This window comes from Oryx dammah, unplaced genomic scaffold (genome assembly GCF_014754425.2).
Source record: "Oryx dammah isolate SB20612 unplaced genomic scaffold, SCBI_Odam_1.1 HiC_scaffold_13, whole genome shotgun sequence".
NCBI classification, from domain to species: Eukaryota; Metazoa; Chordata; class Mammalia; order Artiodactyla; family Bovidae; genus Oryx; species Oryx dammah.
In genome coordinates, this window is record NW_024070197.1 from 30,082,842 (window position 1) to 30,101,855 (window position 19,014).

Consider the following 19,014-nt stretch of genomic DNA (forward strand, 5'->3'; position numbering starts at 1 on the left):
TATTGGCATAAAGACATACAGACTAATGGACTAGAGTAGAATGCCCAGAAATAAACCCTCACATGTGTGGTCAAATGATTTTGACAAGGGTGCAGAGACCATTCAATAGGGAAAGAAGAATCCTTTTAATAAATGGTGTTAGGAAAACAGATATCCAGAAGCAAATGAATGAAGCTGAACCCTCACCTAATACTACATATAAAAATTACTTCAAAACAGACCAAAGACCTAAATATTAAGACCTAAAACTATAAAACTCTTAGAACCAAGGATAAAAGTTTCATGACACTGGATCTAACAATGATTTATTGGGGATGACACCAAGGACACAGATCACAACAATAAAAATAGATAAGCTGGACTTCATTAAAATTTTTAAAATTTGTACATCAAAAGATATTATCAATATGGTAAAAAGGCAACCCACAGAATGGGAGAAAATATTTACAAATCACATACTTATTAAGGAATTAACATCCAAATCAATATTGAAAACTTCTAAAAGACAAATACTGTATGTACAAACACTTATAAGAGCTATTTAGTCAAAATCACAGAGAAAGAAGAGCGGCTGCCAGGAACAAGGGGAAGGAGGAGTCAAGGAATAGGGAATTACTATTTAATGGGTATAGAGTTTGTTTTATAAGATGAAAAGAGTTATATGCGTGCATTAGTCGCTCAGGCATGTCTGACTTTTTGCAACCCCATGGACTCTAGCCCGCCAAGCTTCTCTGTCCATGGGATTCTCCAGGCAAGAATACTGGAGTGGATTGCCGTTCCCTTGGCTCAGATGGTAAAGCGTCTGTCTACAAAGAGGAGACCTGGGGTTCAATCCCTGGGTCGGGAAGATCTTCTGGAGAAGGAAGTGGCAACCCACTCCAGTATTCTTGCCTGGAAAATCTCATGGACCTAAGAGCCTGGTAGGCTACAGTCCACGGCGTGGCAAAGAGTTGGACACGACTGAGCCACTTCACTTTCACTTTCTCTAGAAAAGAGTTATGGAAGGATATAAAAAGGAGGCAGGTCATGGTGAGCCAAAAATCAGAGAATATAAAGCAGCCTTAAGTTAGAAAAACAATTCAAGAAAAGTTAAACATTGAAAGGAAAAAGATGGAAGTTAAAGGTTGTTCTGAAGTCATCAAAATGAGGTCAAAAATGACCATGTTAAAATACTGACTCTAATGAGAAGAATAACTTGGTGGGCTAAAATAACTTTCCAAGGTGATATGTGAAGTTTCTAGCAACTTACCTAATGATTATTAGCAGCAATGTAGTAAACTGCAAACAACACAGACTCTTGGGTAAAAGACCTGGGTCTGGATGCTGGCTCTTCCTAGGAGACAGATTACATGACTACTGAAGATTTAGTTAGCCTCTCTGGCCCCAGTTTCCTCAGCTGTGAAATCAAGCTATCACCAAACACACTCCAATATCAAATAAAAGATTTCATTCACTCTAGTGCAGGATTAAGTGAATTACTGAGGATATAAATCATCTGGCACTAGTGGTGGTAATCAAGATGAAAACTAGTCTGCAGAAGATCAAAACATATTTTAAACAGTCCAGAGTTCTAAAAATGTTCTGAATTTGATAGTGGTGATGAAGGTTGCACTCTGTGTATATATTAAAAACTACCGAATTGAACAGATGTGTAAGATGGTGAATTCTATATGAATTTACTACAATTGCAAAAAAAAAAAAAGCCCAGCAGTATTGTTCTGGATAGCAAATGAAAGGCAAGTCAGGACTGAAAAGCTGGAATAAGCAATACCCTCCAAAAATTTAGAAGGGTTCTCCCGAAGTCCCATTATTTAAAACAATATTCTGCAAGAGAGGCAGACATTTATTAAAAATGATCATTTAATATGGGCAGAATATTTTGTTTATTTGAAAACATCTAAATTCTAATGGAAAAGCTGAAGTCATGTTCCTAGGCTACACTTCTGTTTTAATCTGAAGATTAATCTGCCTTCATATTTAAAGTTTTAAAACACAAAAGGGCTTATGTTGACTGTATACATGGAAAAAATGTTTTCCCCCATAAAAACAACCTGCCGATCATTCCCAGACTTGGCCATTTTCTTCTTAAAACACACAGTACAGCACAGGAAAGTCATATTGAAAGTGTGAAAAGCACAGTTTCACTGGCAAAGGCACATTTTAAGCATTATTTTAAATTCTTTGTTCCTAAATATACATCAATTTGGGAAAGCCCAGCCTAAACTGGAAAGCTCAGAGTAGATAATAACTTCTAACTACTTACACTGTATACCTTCATAAAAGGTACCAATAATTAAACTCCCCACCAAATCACTGTCTCTAGCATGAGGCAGTTAGCTGGTCTGTGGCTTCTACTCTTCTGCAGAAAACTAAGTATCAAGGAAGTGATGTCAGAGAAATAAAGTCTCAGGGCCTGCTCAAACTAAGTAGCATGAAGACTTAACAGATGCTTTCCTACCAGTAAAAAGGAGATAATAAAAGTATCTGTCTTTGTATCAATGAAAACAGTACCTGGCACAAAGCCAGTGCTACAGAACTGTTTGCTATTACTATTCTTTTTTTTTTTTTTAGTTCTACCAGTTTATTACTACCAACCTGTCACCCTCCACCCTCATGCACACATGCTCAGTCATGTGACCCCATGGACTGCAGCCCGCCAAGCTCCCCTGTCCATGGGATTCTGCAGGCAAGAATACTGGAGTGGGTTGCCATTTCCTTCTCCATATTCTAATTCTTAAATGAGAAAATTAGAGTACACAGTAGCAAAGGGAGTCCCATATACTCAGAGATAATTAGTAAACATTTTCTGCCCCCTAAAATGCCTGTACTAGAAAGCTCAAAGTTTTCTGTAGGAGAGATTTTTTTATATGACTGCCATGTGTACAGTATTGACTGTCTACTATTTCCTAGATCTGCAAAGGTTTCCTAGGTGAATGAATACTGCATGTGTGCTCACTAGGTACACCCACATCTGTATTTCTTACTTTCTTATTCCAAGAATTAACACTGATAATCATTCTGTTGCTTCTCTCTTACACAAAGGTATCTATTTACTGATTTTTCTATTCGTAAGATCAGTTATTAACAAGATGTGCCGAAAATCCGAAGATAAAAAGTTAATGCCATATCAAATAGAATAATTTTGTTTTACAATTTAAATATACACAGAAAAAATAAGAATGGCAATATAACAAAACGTTAACAACGGTTCTTTAAGAGGTAGGTTATGGATGATGATTCCACTTACATGAGGTACCTAGAGGAATTAAACTACCAAGGACAGAAAGCAGAAAGGCAATTGACAGGCGCTGGGGACACAGGAGAAAGGAGAGTTAGTGGTTAATGGGTACAGAGTTTTAGTATAAGGAAGATGGCAACAGCATGAATTTTAATATACTTAATGATACTGAACTGTATAGTTACAGATAAAATGGTAAATTTTATGTGATGTGCATTTTAAACATAATAAACAAAACAAAACCACAAGCTCAAACAAACAAACACCCAAAAACACATCAAGGGACTTCCCTGGTGGTCCAGTGGTTAAGACCCCGGGCTTTCAATGCAAAAGTGGTGGGTTCAATCCCTGGTTGGGGAACTAAGATCCTATACGGCACACAACCCTAGTCAAAAAATTTTTGTGTTTAAAAATTAAGAGATTTTTTAAAGTTGAGAGGCACAATTGAAGGAGGCCAAAATTACTACATTAGAGGCAGTTTTGACAAAAATCTGTATTTATACTTCCTAATACAATGTTTTTAGGCTATCTCTACTTTAAATGTGACTCATAATAAAACTTCAGTTGCAAAAATATCTGATAAAGCACATGTATTTAATATATTAAAAAACTCCTACATCTCAATAATAATTTGATATCAAAAAATAGGCAAAGAATCTGTACAGACACTTCACCAAATGGCAAACAAGCACATAAAACATACTGAACATCATTAAGTCACCAGGGAGAGGCAAATTAAAACCAAAATGAGATACCACTACAAACTCACAAAAATGGCTAAATAAAAAAAGACTGATAGTACCAAGTATTAGTAAAGATGTGAAGTAGCTGAAACTCTCATAGATGGCTAACTGGAATGCAAAATTGCAAAGCCACTTTGGAGAAGTTTGGTGGCTCAGACAGTAAAGAATCTACCTGCAATGCAGGAGACCTGGGTTCAATCCCTGGGTTAGGAAGATCCCCTGGAGAAGAGAATGGCACCCCACTCCAGTATTCTTGCCTAGAGAAGCCTGGTGGGCTACAGTTCATTGGGGTTGCAAAGAGTCAGACACGACTGAGCGATTAACAATGGCAGTTTCTTAAAAAGTTCATATTCATGAAATTAACTAGCCACCAATTTTAGTCCTATGTATCTATCTACTCAAGAGAAATGAGAATAAATGTCCACATAAGAGACTCGGGTATAAACATTCAAAGCAGCATAGTAGCCAAACCAAGGCGAAATAACTCAGATGGCCATCAACTGCTAAATGGATAAACAAAATGCAGCAGATTCGCACAATGGAACACTGCTCAGAAACAAGAAAAGATAAGAGAGTATGTAACAGAAAGCAGACAATGGGTGCGTGGGCTAGGGACGGGAGGACTGGCTACAAAGCACATGAGGGCACATTCTGAGGTTACGGAAGTAGTCTGTATCTTTATTGTGGTGGTAATCACACCACTGACTGCACACATTTGTCACTGAACCGTATATCTTAAATAGGTGAATTCTACTGTATATAAATCATATCTCAATAATGACAACTGAGAAAAATCAATTACAATGAGAAGCAGTAAAACTGGGACATAGCCCTTCTCAAAAACTAATTTCTTTAGTTGATAATGTCTTTATCCTTGTAGTGTTTGAATTAATCACTCAAAAATATTGGGGTAAGAAGTAGAAACAAAAAGAGGGAAGATTAAGGATGTTTCTCTCAGACATACTATTCTGACTTTTGTAACTTGGAAAATACAACTAAGATATGGCCAAGACTACACTTCACACTAAAAGGTAAATCCAGGCAAACAATGCAATTCAAGAAAAGGGGAAAAGATGAGGGGCTGTATATTAATTCTATCTCAGTAAAACTGGAAGAAAAGAGAGAAGAGGGGAAAAAAAGAATATATTATCTTCAAATACTTCAGAGGGGCATTTATCATATATGTAAATTAATGTAACTCTAACTGGAAGGTACTATGACATTCTAATTTTTAAACATTATTATTTATTCATGAAGTCAGTCAACTCTTCCTGGATTTAAAAACTGTTGAAATAAAACTTTTTTAAAAAGCCCAGATTACTTACTTCAGTGCACTAAATCTAGCACTAAGCGCTAGAAAATATACTTCATATTTTAGTTGAATTGAAGCACTTAAAAGTCTATATCCGACAAGCTAGTTGTAAAGTTGCCTCAGTTTCTCTTGGGGAAAACCACATTCCAAAGCGTTACCACAGATCTCTTTTATTTGGAGTGACTGGGCTGTCTAAGGAGGGAAAGAAACTTTCTTCTGACTTGAATAGGAATTTCTCAAAGCTAAAGAGTGCTCTAAACTCTGCCAAATTGTCGATGGTATATAAACAGACACAATATTTATTTTGGGACAAAGATTCTGCAAGCAAGTAAGCAAACCGCTCCAGAAGCAGCAGTTACAGAACTCTGAAGACATTTAAAGTTAAAAGTTTTTGTCTTCATTCGTTAAATCAAAGGCTATTAAACTGCTTTGTTATTTTATGCTGATGAAAATGAATGATAAAAAGATTTAAGTATGAATGTTCAGAGAAGAAAAATAAGTAAAACATATAACTTATCAAAAAGTTAACTGCTCTAATGCCACTTTATAACTACTCCCAATGTCTGCTACTGTTATCTATCAATTAAAATTGTAAGTAATAAAGAGCAATGCAAAAACTACAGAAAGTTTAACCTCTTTTTCTGGGACCACATGTAGTATATCTGGATAAAACCAGATAGTGTATTCTTTTTCCACAGAAAAAATAGAAAACAAGCAGTAGCACTATAAAGTTAATTTCTTCAGTTTGTAAGATTTTCATACCCTCTAACTTCATGCTCACAAACTAGGATTATGCAGTAAGCATAATCATTAATTTTAAAATTTAAGGAGGCTTTAAAAAACACAAAATGCATGCAAAAACCATTAATCTGACCACTCAAGACTAGTAACTTATGGTCAACCATAACCATTTGCATTTGTTTGAAATAAAAATTAATTGGAAATAAGTTCCAAGAGGAAAGATCAAAGGAACAGGGTGTTGCTTGATCCAACAAAAATTTCACACAAGAATGATTTAAATTCTAATCTGCTGCATTCCTTGTCTTCTGACAGCTAAATTAGAGGAAAGCAGTTTAAGTTAAGGGAGAATTATGAACATTTTGGCTGTCTAGGTTTATAAAATACCAGGATGGACCACTGGGGAAAGATGTAGTCTCCCAACACTATACTGCAACCTGAAGTGAAGCTGACCTAAGGCCTCTATAGCACTGAAAATCCTTGATTATCTACGATCTCACTCTACAAACCTATCAAATAGTCTAGCTTTGGATAGGGCTTGACAATTAAGAAGGCATTTTCACATATTCTGGTACTTCATTTAATCCTCACATGAGGTTTATCAACAGGGAAGACATTCTGATTCCCATTTACAGCTAAGGAAAACAACTGTGATTGTCTTCTGACTCATATCCAGAGCTCTCTCCATTATATGGTATTATTTTAAACCTCTTCTAAGAAAGACCGTTAATAAAGAGTCAGCTTTATCTGTCAATAGCTCACTACGTACCTGGGTGCAAAAGTTTTAAATATATTTGAAAGGCAGACTGTAAAAGTGTGTGCTCTGACTTGATGGTCAGTTATCCACTAACAGACCCTTCTTACTGAAGACTCTAGGTTTGAAAATATTCCAACAAACAGAAAGGCAGAAAGAATGAATAAAAAGACTGATTTTGCAAAGCCCATTTTCTTAGACCATAAAGCCATATTTCAAATCTAAGAGAATATGGAACTTCTGTTTCCTATTAGCATTCTAATTTTTTTCCTGAATTCATCAGATTTAAGTGAACACTGGAAGCCAGCCTCTAAGATGGCCCCAATGATCCCAGCCTCCTCCCATATATGTGAATAAACCACCTCCCACCCTGCTGAGTGTGGGCTAGACATAGTGACTCGCTTCTAATGAACAAGAAGAAAAAAGTGATCAGAGAATAAGTCATAAAAAGCAGGATGACCTCATTCTTCTTCTCTCTATGGAAAGGAATATATGACTAGGAACTGAAGCCACCAACCAAAAGTCATGTGAGTGAGTTTGCAAGGGGATCCTTTAGCTCCAATTAAGCCTTCAGAGACTGAAGAGCCCCAACAGCTGGACTGCAACCTCATGGGAGACCCTGAGCCAGAACCAACCAGCTAAGCTACTCTCTGATTCCTATGAAAGGGCACAAAGGGATGAAATATTATCTGGACTGTGGGTGGTGTTTACATGGGTGTGTACATTTGTTAAAACTCAAATTATACAGTTAAAATGAGTGCATTATTTGGTAAGTAAACTATACTTTTAAAAAGCTGATTAAAAAAAAAAAAAGACACTGAAATCTTGAGATAAGCAAAGGGTCACTTAGGAAAAAGCTGTGCCATCATTTAAGAAGTTAAGGGTGAGTGTTGAAAACAGAAGCTGCAACAAGCTACCACCACAAACTCACATGCCCTAAACTGCTCAAAATTGCTCCACCCACAGCTTTTCTCATCTCAGATGACTGCAATCCCATACTCCCAGTTGCTCTAACCAAAAAAAGTTGTAGTCATTGACTCTCACACCTCACTTCCAATCTATAAGCAAATCCTGTTGGCTCTATCTCAAATATTCCTGGACTATGACTCTTCACCGTGTCCACTGCTACCACCCTGGTCTCTCACCAAGATTACTGCAACAGCCCAACAGGTCCCCCTGGCTTCACTCTTGCCTGCTAAAACTGCTGTTAACCCAGCAGCTAGAGTGATCTTTTCAAACTAAAGGCAGATCACATAATTCATCTGCTAAAAAAGCAGAAACTACTCTCCATTCCACTCAGAATACAAGTCCATAGTTGTTCCCATGGCCTCCCACAGTCATATAAACTGGCTTCTTGCTATCTCCTTAATCTCTTCTACTACTCTCCTCTTTGGTCAGTGTACTCCAGCCGCACTGGCCTACTTATTGTTTAACAAACACGCTGAGCAAGCTCCCACTCCAGGGCCTTTACAAGGCTATGTCCCCTGTTTGGATCACCCTTCCCTCAAATATCTGCATTGCTCATCATTCCCTATCTTCCTTTAGGTCTCTGCTCAAATATGATCTTCTTTACCCAGTCTATCCTGTTTAAAATTGCAAACATTCCTGTTCATTGATGAACCTTATTTTATTCTAATTTTCCTTTTATCCCCCCCCAGAGCATTTATCACTTTGTAACATACTACGTAATTTATATACTGTGCATATTGCCTGTTCTTCCATTCCTTCTATAAAACAACCTGTAGGGCAGGATCTTTGTTTTGTTTATTCATATATCAAGCACCTAGAACAGTGCTCACTAAATTACAAATAGGTGTTAAACAAAGACCTTCTGAATGAATGAATTTTTGAATAACTCTGCCAGTTACTGAGCTAAGCACTTACACTATTTTATTTAATCACTAGGGCCACCTTGGGACACATTCATTAACCTCCTTTTATTGAGGACCATAAAGATTAAATAACTTGTCCAAAGTTACAGAATAAATGAAGTAGTATATGAAGCCAGGACTTAACCTCAATTTATATGTAACTCTAAAGGCTCAATTTCTCAAAGCTAGGTTTGAATGGGAAGAGAACTAAGCTGCTTTAGGACCTAACTAGGTTGAAAGTACGTGGAAGAAGAGACACTGATTTTGGATTTAGTATAAGGAGCAGAGGCAAATAATTAACATTTAGGGAAACTGCTTCAATTCGCTTTGCTTCTAATCCTATGGGGACAGAAATAAATGCTAATGGTTATCAGAAGAGAAATAAGAGCCTGGAGCTCTATGGATGAGAAAACATGGGTTAGTATCTTTCCTCTAAATTCATTGCTATACTTATCCTAGTGGTAAACAGTGAAATACTAGCAGGGTTTTGTTTTTTTCCCTTTAAATGTTGTTGTTTTTTTTTTTTTTTTCGTTAAAATGCTTTCTTTTTCCTAGATTCTACTGGTGTAGAAAGTATTGGCAAAATTATATATGAGAAATATATCATCTATACACAAACATTTACCAATTTAAATCTGAGGGCAAGATACAGATTTCTCCCAGTATTACCATCCTTGGAACACAGCCACGTTCATTTGTTTACACATTGTCTATGGCTCCTTTCACACGGTAATAGCGAACTTGAGAAGCTGCAACAGAGATCATATGCCTGCAAAACTGAAAATATCTACTCTGGCACTTTACAGAAGAAAATCACAAAACAAATATTAATACAATATAAGTTTCCGGATTTCTTGCATCAGTTCTATCATTTTTCTTGATATATTTGAAAACACATTCTCTAAATTCTAGAACAACCTGTCTAAGGTTTTTATTCTTGTTGATCATATAACTAAAAACATCTCAACGGCTTAAGTCCAAGGAAAATATGGTCTTCAATCTACTAAACAGATATCATTAATACAAGCAAACATGTTCTAGTAGAATTAACACCCATTTACTAGTTATTAAATACTAGAAGATTTTAGTAACATTGAGATGTCAGTCATGAAATCCTAAAAGAGTTTAGCATAAAAGTTGAGAGGAAAGAAATTTTTTGATTTATGTTTTTGGTATCTGAGCTAACAAGTTAAAGTTTAAGGAAGTGTTTGGAACAAGGAAAACAACATTCACACATTCACATACCCAACAGACAAAAAAGCAATAATCATACACTGTCATTACTTTCCAATTTCTCCTTTATATATTAATTACCAAGTAGTAAAACCTGGAACATTTGCTTTTAATCTTCCAAGCAAACAAGTCTAATACATAAAAAAGCAAACTTCAAACTTATTACGCATTTTAAAATTCTGTAATCTATCTTCCCTCTCCCCATCAAAAGATTAGTTGGTTTGTAACTCACAAAAGATCACACTTTACTTCACAAAATTAAAAAGGAAAAAAAAATCACAACTCTTCATTGTATATATACAAGATATGAAAATCCTTTTTATAATACAGCCCAATACAAAAATCTTTTAAATTCCTCAAAGGAATATTTAGATGTTCCTCATATTTCGCAAATAAAGTGATAGGTTATACTATTCAGAATGACACTTAGAAAAGAATTTTAGCAAGTTAATAAAAACAAGTACAGAAACATGCCGCAAAGGAAACAGGAGAAAGACTGAGTACAAAATGAGGTTAAAAACTTTTTTTCTTTAAATATTTTATTTCAAGAAGTCACTTTCTACATTAAAAGATGAACCAATCCAAGACACTATTCATTAACATTTCATCAAAAGCACATAATTCATTTAACTTAGATTTTAATAGGGCTCTCAACTTAAACATCTCTACCTACACTTTTCATATCTTTGATCTAAAACTTCCTACATAAAAATTTTAAGATATTTGTTTCCCAGAAGCTTTTCTTCAGAACAAAAAGAATTTCCATGTTAACGTTTTCATATATTCTCAAAATTAAATTTGCTACATTAAGAAGTGGAAACCTATCCATGAATCATTTCTATATACTGTTAAATTTTAAGCCTAAGTCTGTTTCCATTTTTCTCTAAATTTCATTAAAAAAAAAAAAAAACACTACAGTCACACACATTAGTAAAACAAAAAATTTCTTGTCCACACTTTTGAAGGAATTAGGTTTCAAATGTTACATATAAAAAAGCACACTACTCTTTTTAAGGGTGAGAACTTTCTGTGGCAAATGACACAAGCATGCTATTAGCAATGAAATTATATAAAACACTTGATTTTTTAAAATTATATTGTATCTTTTTAATATGGAATGAAAGCAAATCTGATCACACGTCTATAATCAGACCTGTGATCTCTTTCTTAAAATATCAATCATCAGGTAATCTCTAATAGTAAAACAATCCACAGTATTTCAAATTGCAAAGAAATGTTTCCTACCTTGCCTGCTTCTCTTTCTAAGTCGACATACTCTCGGCTAGGTGTTTGTCGCTGTTCGCCCTGCCAGCTGGCCGGAAAAAACTGGAGAGACAGATTGGTTCCTGTGGCCACAAAAGCCTTTTAGAAAAATCAATACAAACAGGATCAGGAGCAGGACATTACATAAATTATGCAGGCAGTCATTTATTTTTACATCAGTTACTGTCTTAAGCCAGGCAGCACCAAGATTACTTAAAAGTAAAAAAACATGCACTCGTCATTTTTCTTAAGTATTAAGTTACAAACATCTGATTCCATTTTGAGGACATTTGCCATTGGCTGTTTAAATATAAAATCAGACATGGAATCAATACTTTCTTTCAGGTCATTTTTTGCTGACGTTAGTACAACGCACTGCTAATGTCTAACCAGAAGCCTCCATCACTACATTTAAGAACTTGTATTTTTAAGCGTAAAAATCACTGAAGAGCTGAATATTTTGAATTTTAAAGCATACCACAATTTAAAGTTGTGTAAATGAGACAGTTTAATTTTTCTTGAGTTTCCGTGCTCAAAGAAACACTTCAAAAACCATGCTAAAAATGCACTCAGAGATGACTGGAAGTGAAAATATCTCCCTGATATATCACATTGGGAGGATCTCATTATCATGAATAAACTAACCAAATATCATTTCCAGTGATTTTTAATAACCAAAATTTATAAGATGAAGACAATATCCTCCATTATGGTTTTCAGTAGAACTCACTCTCAGAGACCAAAATTCCAGTTTCAGGAAAGGCTCAGCTTAAAAAACAAACACTTTTTCATCCCCATAGGTATCTATTTTATCCAGAGTTTCCCAAATTCCAATCACTTGCACACTGAATATGAATAAATGTTAATTAACTAATAGCTCACTATTGAAAAAAAATGCACTTGGGACTGTCTCTCCTCTGATAAAGCATACATTAGCATGTGATATGACAGTACTCATCTCTCTAAAACCTTAGATGAATTTTTAAAAACGTATTTTCGAAAATCTGACTTTAGGAAAACTGGATCTGACAATAACAAAAGAGTATTCATCTAATATTTATAAAAGATTTGGATGGCACAGCTCAACAGACAGAACAATCTAAAACCATTTCAATAAAGTGTCATTCTGTGTAGCCCCAGAGCAATTTAACTCTATACTTTCCCCAAGTTAAAAATGGAAGTAGCACTGTCCCTCTTTCCCAGGGAAATTCTAAAAGAAATAATAAAAAGCATTAAAAAAATTCTGCTTTTCATCATCTAAATAAATGTAAACTGTTGAAATTAGAGAACTTTTTGTTTTAGATTACTAATTAAAATTCTAAAGCATGATTTGCTTTCAAGTATAGAGTCTTCATCTGAAAGCTGGGGTTCACATTCTTGGGCAATGTGTTTAAAGCATTAGCTGATTCAGCTATCCACTAGTTCCCAAAGATAGGGGCTTAGATTCTTTACAGATAAAAATTACAGCACTTCCTATTTCTATGATTGATACTAGAAGGTGCAGTGGTCAATCTAACTGCTAAATCGCTATAGATAACTTTAATGGCATTTCCCTAATCACTGGAATACCTTTTCTTGTGGTAAATACTTATACGAACAGAGACTGAACAAACATCGATATTATGATATTAACCTTAAGAACTTTGCCAACTATTAGCATAAGTTTAAAAAAAACAACCACTGAAGTGAAAAGCAGACTCTAGGAGGCAAACTGCCTAGGATGACCTGAGGCAAATCACTTCACTCTGAACCTCAGTTTCCGGTACTTGTCAAGTATTTAGAACACCACCCAGTAAATGCTACATGTATTTGCTAAATACAATGAGAAGTAATTCTTAGCTGAAGAAGACAGCCAACTCATTCAGTCTCAGACAATGAACAGATAAGAGATCCTGTCCATGAATGAATACCCTGCCAAAATCCGGCAGCCATGTTTCTTCAGTAGTCACCTAGTAACAAACCCCTCTGTCACAGTGTATCCTAAATCAGCTCTGGGCTAAGTAAAGACATTCTGCAACTTATTACCTCACCTCACCTCCCGCCTGAAGGCCAACCTCAGAAGAGATTTCCTGCTTCATCACTTCATGTCCATTATCTCATCAACATACCTCTCTGAGACCGGAGAAGTGGTAAAAACAGATAGACACTCTAGAATACCATTTCTCAAATTTATTTGACCACAGAACTCTTTTTTTTTTTTTTAATGGAACATCTACAATACATAGGAGTTGGGAAATTTTTATTTGAAAACATAAAAATCCACACTGGTAAAAGTGGCTGTATGGAGAATTCTCAGAATGTCCTGACTATATTTTATGAGGTTCATTAAATTGTAAAATAGCACACTTGTGCCAAGCCAACATACTTTTTATTCTTCCATCTTCAAGATTACAAAGTTTTTACCACTTTCACAGTAGTCACCACACCTCTCATAAGTATTTTTTATTAATCATTAGTGTTGAAGATATCTCTTAATACTCTTACTATAATACAAGAGCTTATATAAGGAATATATCTGATTTTACCAAATAGATTCTACCCCTCACCTATAATCATGCTTATCTCATGGTATGATATAGAGTTTTGTTAAGTTTTATAGCTAAGAAGAGATGAGCATCACAGCCTTGTTTTTTTTTTACATCTAAATACAAAATAAACTCATTAACCTCACTGATAAGGAGGTGTTAATAATAAAAAATAAAAGGAGACAAGGGTTGGACATAGTTTGGAGAACTATATATTTTTATCATCCATGGCTGCTATTAAAATAGAAGCAAAAAAAATTGGCTTTCCCCACCTATTTCCCACCACCAAATAAGTAAAAGCCACAGCCTGTTTACAAGTCGTAAGATAAATTTGGGGCATTAAATGAAGTAACCTTTAAATTCAAATAATCAAGTGCTTATGATACAAAAGATACTGTGCAAAACCCATACAAAGGGGGCATATATGAAATTAATGTGGTCTCTATCCCCTAGAAGCTAAAACTCCGTTAATTTAAGTATGGCTAATATTGAATTAAAGGGAGAAAACTTGAGAGGAAAAAGTGAAATTCCTTCCAAATACAAAGTTATATTACTCAACACATTAAACTGTGCTGTCTTAATCACAATTCTTAGATGAAATTCAAACTACCTATCTTCTTTAACTTAAATACTTGTCAGAAATTAAGAACTTATTAAAATTTGTAGGATCAGATTTTTGGAAGAAGGCCTAGAATTAGAATGTCTGATTTATCCCTGAAGAGGAATTTATAACAAATACAAGCAACCTATAATACTACTGTAACAGTAAATTCATGTTATATATGATATAGTAATTCAAATATACTATGAATTCATATATATTCAAATACACTTATACTTCCAATTCATAATCACATGCAGTAAAATTTGATATGACAGAAAACACCCTATTAACTATATTTCCCTAGGTTTTCCCAAAAACCTCAGCTCTAAAAAATTAAATAGCATTTTATAGCTCATCTTTTATACTTACATCAATTACTTCCAAGAAATCCATTGGTTGGGTATACCATCCACCTTTTCCAAAAGGAAATCCAGACAAAGGATGATATAATCACTGAACCAACTAAGTAAGGAAAGATTCTTCTACCACTTAGTGCTAAAACTAAAAACTATTTGTCCTGTACATCTGAATCATATAACAATCACAACTACTCAAGGAAGTGGGCTAAAAGCTAGATATTTTCTTTTATAATGTGCAATAATGACCAAATATTCTAGAGTTCCTAGTAAAGTTGGCCATATCTTCTCAATATCTGTAATACAATTTAAAAAGCCTTTGTCTTAAACATCAAAATATTTTTTAAAAATAAACTTGATTTCAGTGATGAAAAGGGAGAATTTTATATGTGAATTATGTCTCAATAAAAATATTCTCTCCTATACAGGGAATGGGAGAAGCAAATGGTCCAACATGTCTTGATATTGTTAACCTAAATTCAAACTGCGCCTGTAGCTTCAAGTGTCTGAAGATGCACAGGCCCAAGTCATGGAGCAGATAATCAGATTTCATTATACAGTGCCTCAGTTTCTTAAAAAATTAACAACCAGCCTCTACTCTTTAGTTTTTTCCGATGTACTTCTTGGCTCCATCATTCTCTCCTCATTACCACCGCCAATAGGACAAACCAAAAGGAGATGGGGGGAACTAGGATACTTGAATTTTTTTTTCAACATAACGTTTGGTGGAGGTAAAGCACCAAATGTAGCATCTAAAACAGGGCCTCAGATCGACTATGGGTTTTGCAAATCCATACGATTCTTCAAAAACTGCAGGCCTAAGCGGGATATGTTTTTTTTAAGTTTGGAGGGAAAAAAAGATTTCTTTCCGATTCTCCTGAAACTTAATATGCGAAAAGATGGCTCGTTTTGGGGGGCTTCTTTTTTTCTCTCTTGGGACAACAGATAACTGGATTTACCCTCTGATTTATTCTCAGCTCTACTGAAAAAGAGATAGCTTCACACATAGATTTACGCAAAATCTAGCGTAAGAACCAAACTATTGCCCAAGAAACGATTTTGAACGACGTCCACTTCTTTTTCCCTGCGGGTGTTTTCTTCCTACTAATATCCCGACCCTTTCTTTAATCAGGGTCACAGCCTACACAGTGACCTTTTCTGGTTTAGTTGGGCTCGGGTTTGAGATTCACTCGCGGCAAACTGCCCGCCGAGTCGTGTGTAGGAAACATAATCCACCCGCCGAAGGCCACCGGGAAGCGTCTCCCCGCGAGGACGCGGCCCGCCAGTGTCTGGTTTCGCATTTTGAATCCCGAGTAGGAAGTGAGACGGCGCCCGCTCAGTTCCGGGAGCCGCGGCGTTCGCGGCGCCGTCCGGAACCGGCCTGGGCCGCGGCGGCCCCAGTGCAACAAGTGACCCGCGCGCGCCTCACTCCCCTGCGCCCCCGTCCCGCCGACTTACGATTTCCGAGCGGCCGTCGCGGCAGGCGTTCTGGAAGCGCGCCTGGCGCTCCTCGTGGGGCCGGTCCCTGAAGCCCGTGTACTTAATCTGCAAGGCAGAGACGGCCCGAAATCAGGAGCCAAATCCGCGACGCCGTCCGCCCCGCGCCGCCCCGATAAGGGCAAGCAGAGTCAGCGGGCAGACGGCTGCCCGGGCGAGATTGTCCCTCCGGGGGCGCGCCGGCGCGGGGATCCCCGGGGCCGCACCGCCCAAACTTTTCTCCGCCCGGGCCCGCTCGGGGCGCGCCGCGGCCTCCTCGCCACCCGCCTGCCTCACCTCACATTCGCGGCTCAGCTTCCTGAAGAACTCCTCGTTCTCGAACTTGCTTCTCTGGTCGGGCACGACGCGCGGCATCTTCCCGCCCTGAGGCCGCGCCGGCCGCCGGGCTCCAGGCTTCCGCGGGCACCCGCTGGCCGGCTCCGCGCTGACCGACTGACCGCCCACCCGCGGCGCCCTGACTCTCGCTTCCCTTTGTTTCAGGCGCCCGCCCGCGTGGGCTCCCGCGCCCGGGAGTCTAAGGTGCCGCCGCCCGCTCGAACCCAGCCCACGCCGCCGCCGCCTAAGCCGTTGCCTACCGCCCGCGCGGATCCAACATTCGCCGCCCCCGGCCGCCGCCGCCGCCGCCACTTCCTCTCGCCGCCCACCTCGCTAGCCCGCCCGCCCCGCCCCGCCCCCGTCGGCCCCACCCCTCCTCCTCGCGCGCCCGCCCGCCCCAAACTCCGGCAAACAAAACGCACCATTCACAACTCTACGGCCCGCGCCGCGCATGCGCCGCAAGTCCGCTTGCGGGGCCGCTGGACTGCAGCGAAACCCGGCTCCTCCCGCGGCGCCGCGCGGCCCCTTTTCTCCTGGCCGGCCACTTCGTTCAGTGGGGGATCTGCCCTGTTCTTGGAGATAGGGAGCGGCCCACGCGAGTCCTTCCTCTACGCTGCCTGGAACTTTTGGGCTCCCCAGCAGCGCGGAGTAACCCCAAATTGTCACCTGAACGCCAGGAAACTTAAGTCCTTGGAGACTTTGAAGGAGACTCCAAAATCTCCTTTGGAAACTTAAGTCCTTGGAGATTCCGAAAATCGACCAGGAGGGGTGCAGGCTGTGCACATCAAAGACTATGGGTGGAAAGAGACTAAAGAGATCCAACTGAATCCGCATCATGGTGGAAAGGTCTGAGTTGTTGGAATCAGAAGGGCCTCAAATGGGACCTCACTCACTCCCCTGCCTGCTGGATGGGGCCCTTAGGGCACTGGACCACAAAGCCTCAGTTTGCTTTTTTCCAAAATGCAGGCACTCGCAAGCTCGCAGTATTAGCTGGCATGAGAGCTTTTATGTAGTTTTAGCACATGATGAACACTCAATAAATTTAAGTCTACAAAGAACAAGCTGAATTAATAACCCAATACCGGTTCATATATTTACACAAATGTACCATCAAATCCTAAAAAACAAGATCCACAAGTTCTAGGGAAGTCATTTAGCTCAGGCTGGAGACAGCCTGACATGGGATTTACAGCAGAGCTTTACTCAAAGTTGGTCCTCAATAAATTCTGACCCTTAAAATCTCATCTTGTCAAAAACTCAGCCCAAGTATGGCAAATAGGTGCCAGTTTTGACAGTAGCTGGTCTTATGGCAAAGGATTGTAAGAATGCACTTAAACTTACAGGAGTTAGTGCCAAGGGCAATTGGCAATGTCTGCCTGAATGCAGGATTTGGCAGACTTTCCCAGCCCTTTCTAGTCCAATCCAATCTCATTTTTACAGATACAGAACTGAGCTAGGATGATGGACTATCCTGGTTTTAGCAATGGAAGTCCCATGTCCCAGGAAACCACTGAGTTCCTGGCAAACTGGATTGGTTTTTCACTCTAACTAAGGTCCAGTTAGTGATGGATTGCCCAAGGTCAAGGGGAGAGTTTTCAGCAAAATCAAACCTGCAGGCCAGTGGTTTTAACAAACACACACTTTCTGAGTAGCAAACATAGAATCAACTCCTTCCAAGGGCATGCTCCCTGGCCTACACCAAGCCTATGTGAATGTATGTATGTACACAAATAGAAAGGGTATACATAGATATGGATGTCACCAACCACTTTTGTTGGGTCTCCAAGTATCTCAGAATTTTTCCCTTGGGTGCTTTTCAGTTGCAAATGACAGAAAACCAATAAAAAAAAAAAAGCCAAAAAGGTGTCAGTTTTAAGTAAACAAATCACAGAGAGGGACTCTTTCCTTTCTCCATTTCTTCTCACTGCTAATCCTCTCAGACTCTCATCAATGGCATTCATTTCCTGACAAAGGATGGAAACATCCACTTCTCTGTCTCCAAAATTTCCATCTCCCAGATTGGCCTAAACTGAAGGGGGAAGCTTCAAAGCACAGCTCAAAGCGCAGACAAAACCAGCCTTAAAGTATCTGCACTTTACATTAAGAGGTAAGTGAGGCAGCCTAGAGGTAACCCCAGTTACCAAGGCAGAACCACGCCACTCATGAGGAAGAGAAGTTTTCATCCATCTGCTGCCTCTCCCTTACATCTTCCCAGTTCAGCTAAGAAGAACTTTGGGCACCAAGAAAACACAATCATTGTTTGAACAAGAGGAAGATGATGAGTTTGCTGTCAGTCAACAAGGACTGTGGTCAAGGGAGCAGAGTTTCTGCTGTTGGCTTCCATAGTAGGAAAAAAGGGTACCCCATGTGATACCATGCAATGTCACCATATTCTGTTTAGGTAGATACTTGTGTAAAACCTTTCATTTCTGTCTCTGATAGATGATTCACAAGGAAGCACTCTTAGTGGGTCCAGGTAGGGCTCACAGACCTGCAGCTGACCTTGGTGTGTGGACTCCAGCAATAATTGTTTTTTCCCCAGGAGATGTGGAATAAATAAAAGTT

General features: G+C 38.5%; 1 protein-coding gene across 2 annotated transcripts in view; it reads right to left on the reverse strand.

Annotated features, from left to right (window-relative positions):
• CBFB (core-binding factor subunit beta) overlaps positions 1–16,759 on the reverse strand; it is a 47,809-nt gene extending 31,050 nt beyond the window's left edge. For both annotated transcript variants that reach the window (XM_040253411.1, XM_040253412.1), the window contains exons 1-3: positions 16,411–16,759; positions 16,096–16,182; positions 11,135–11,251 (exon numbers count right to left, since the gene is read on the reverse strand). In XM_040253411.1, coding sequence (XP_040109345.1) covers positions 11,135–11,251; positions 16,096–16,182; positions 16,411–16,488 — 282 coding nt within the window. In that variant the 5' untranslated portion in view covers positions 16,489–16,759. The remainder of the gene's footprint in view (positions 1–11,134; positions 11,252–16,095; positions 16,183–16,410) is intronic.
• Between the last annotated feature and the right edge of the window lie 2,255 nt (positions 16,760–19,014).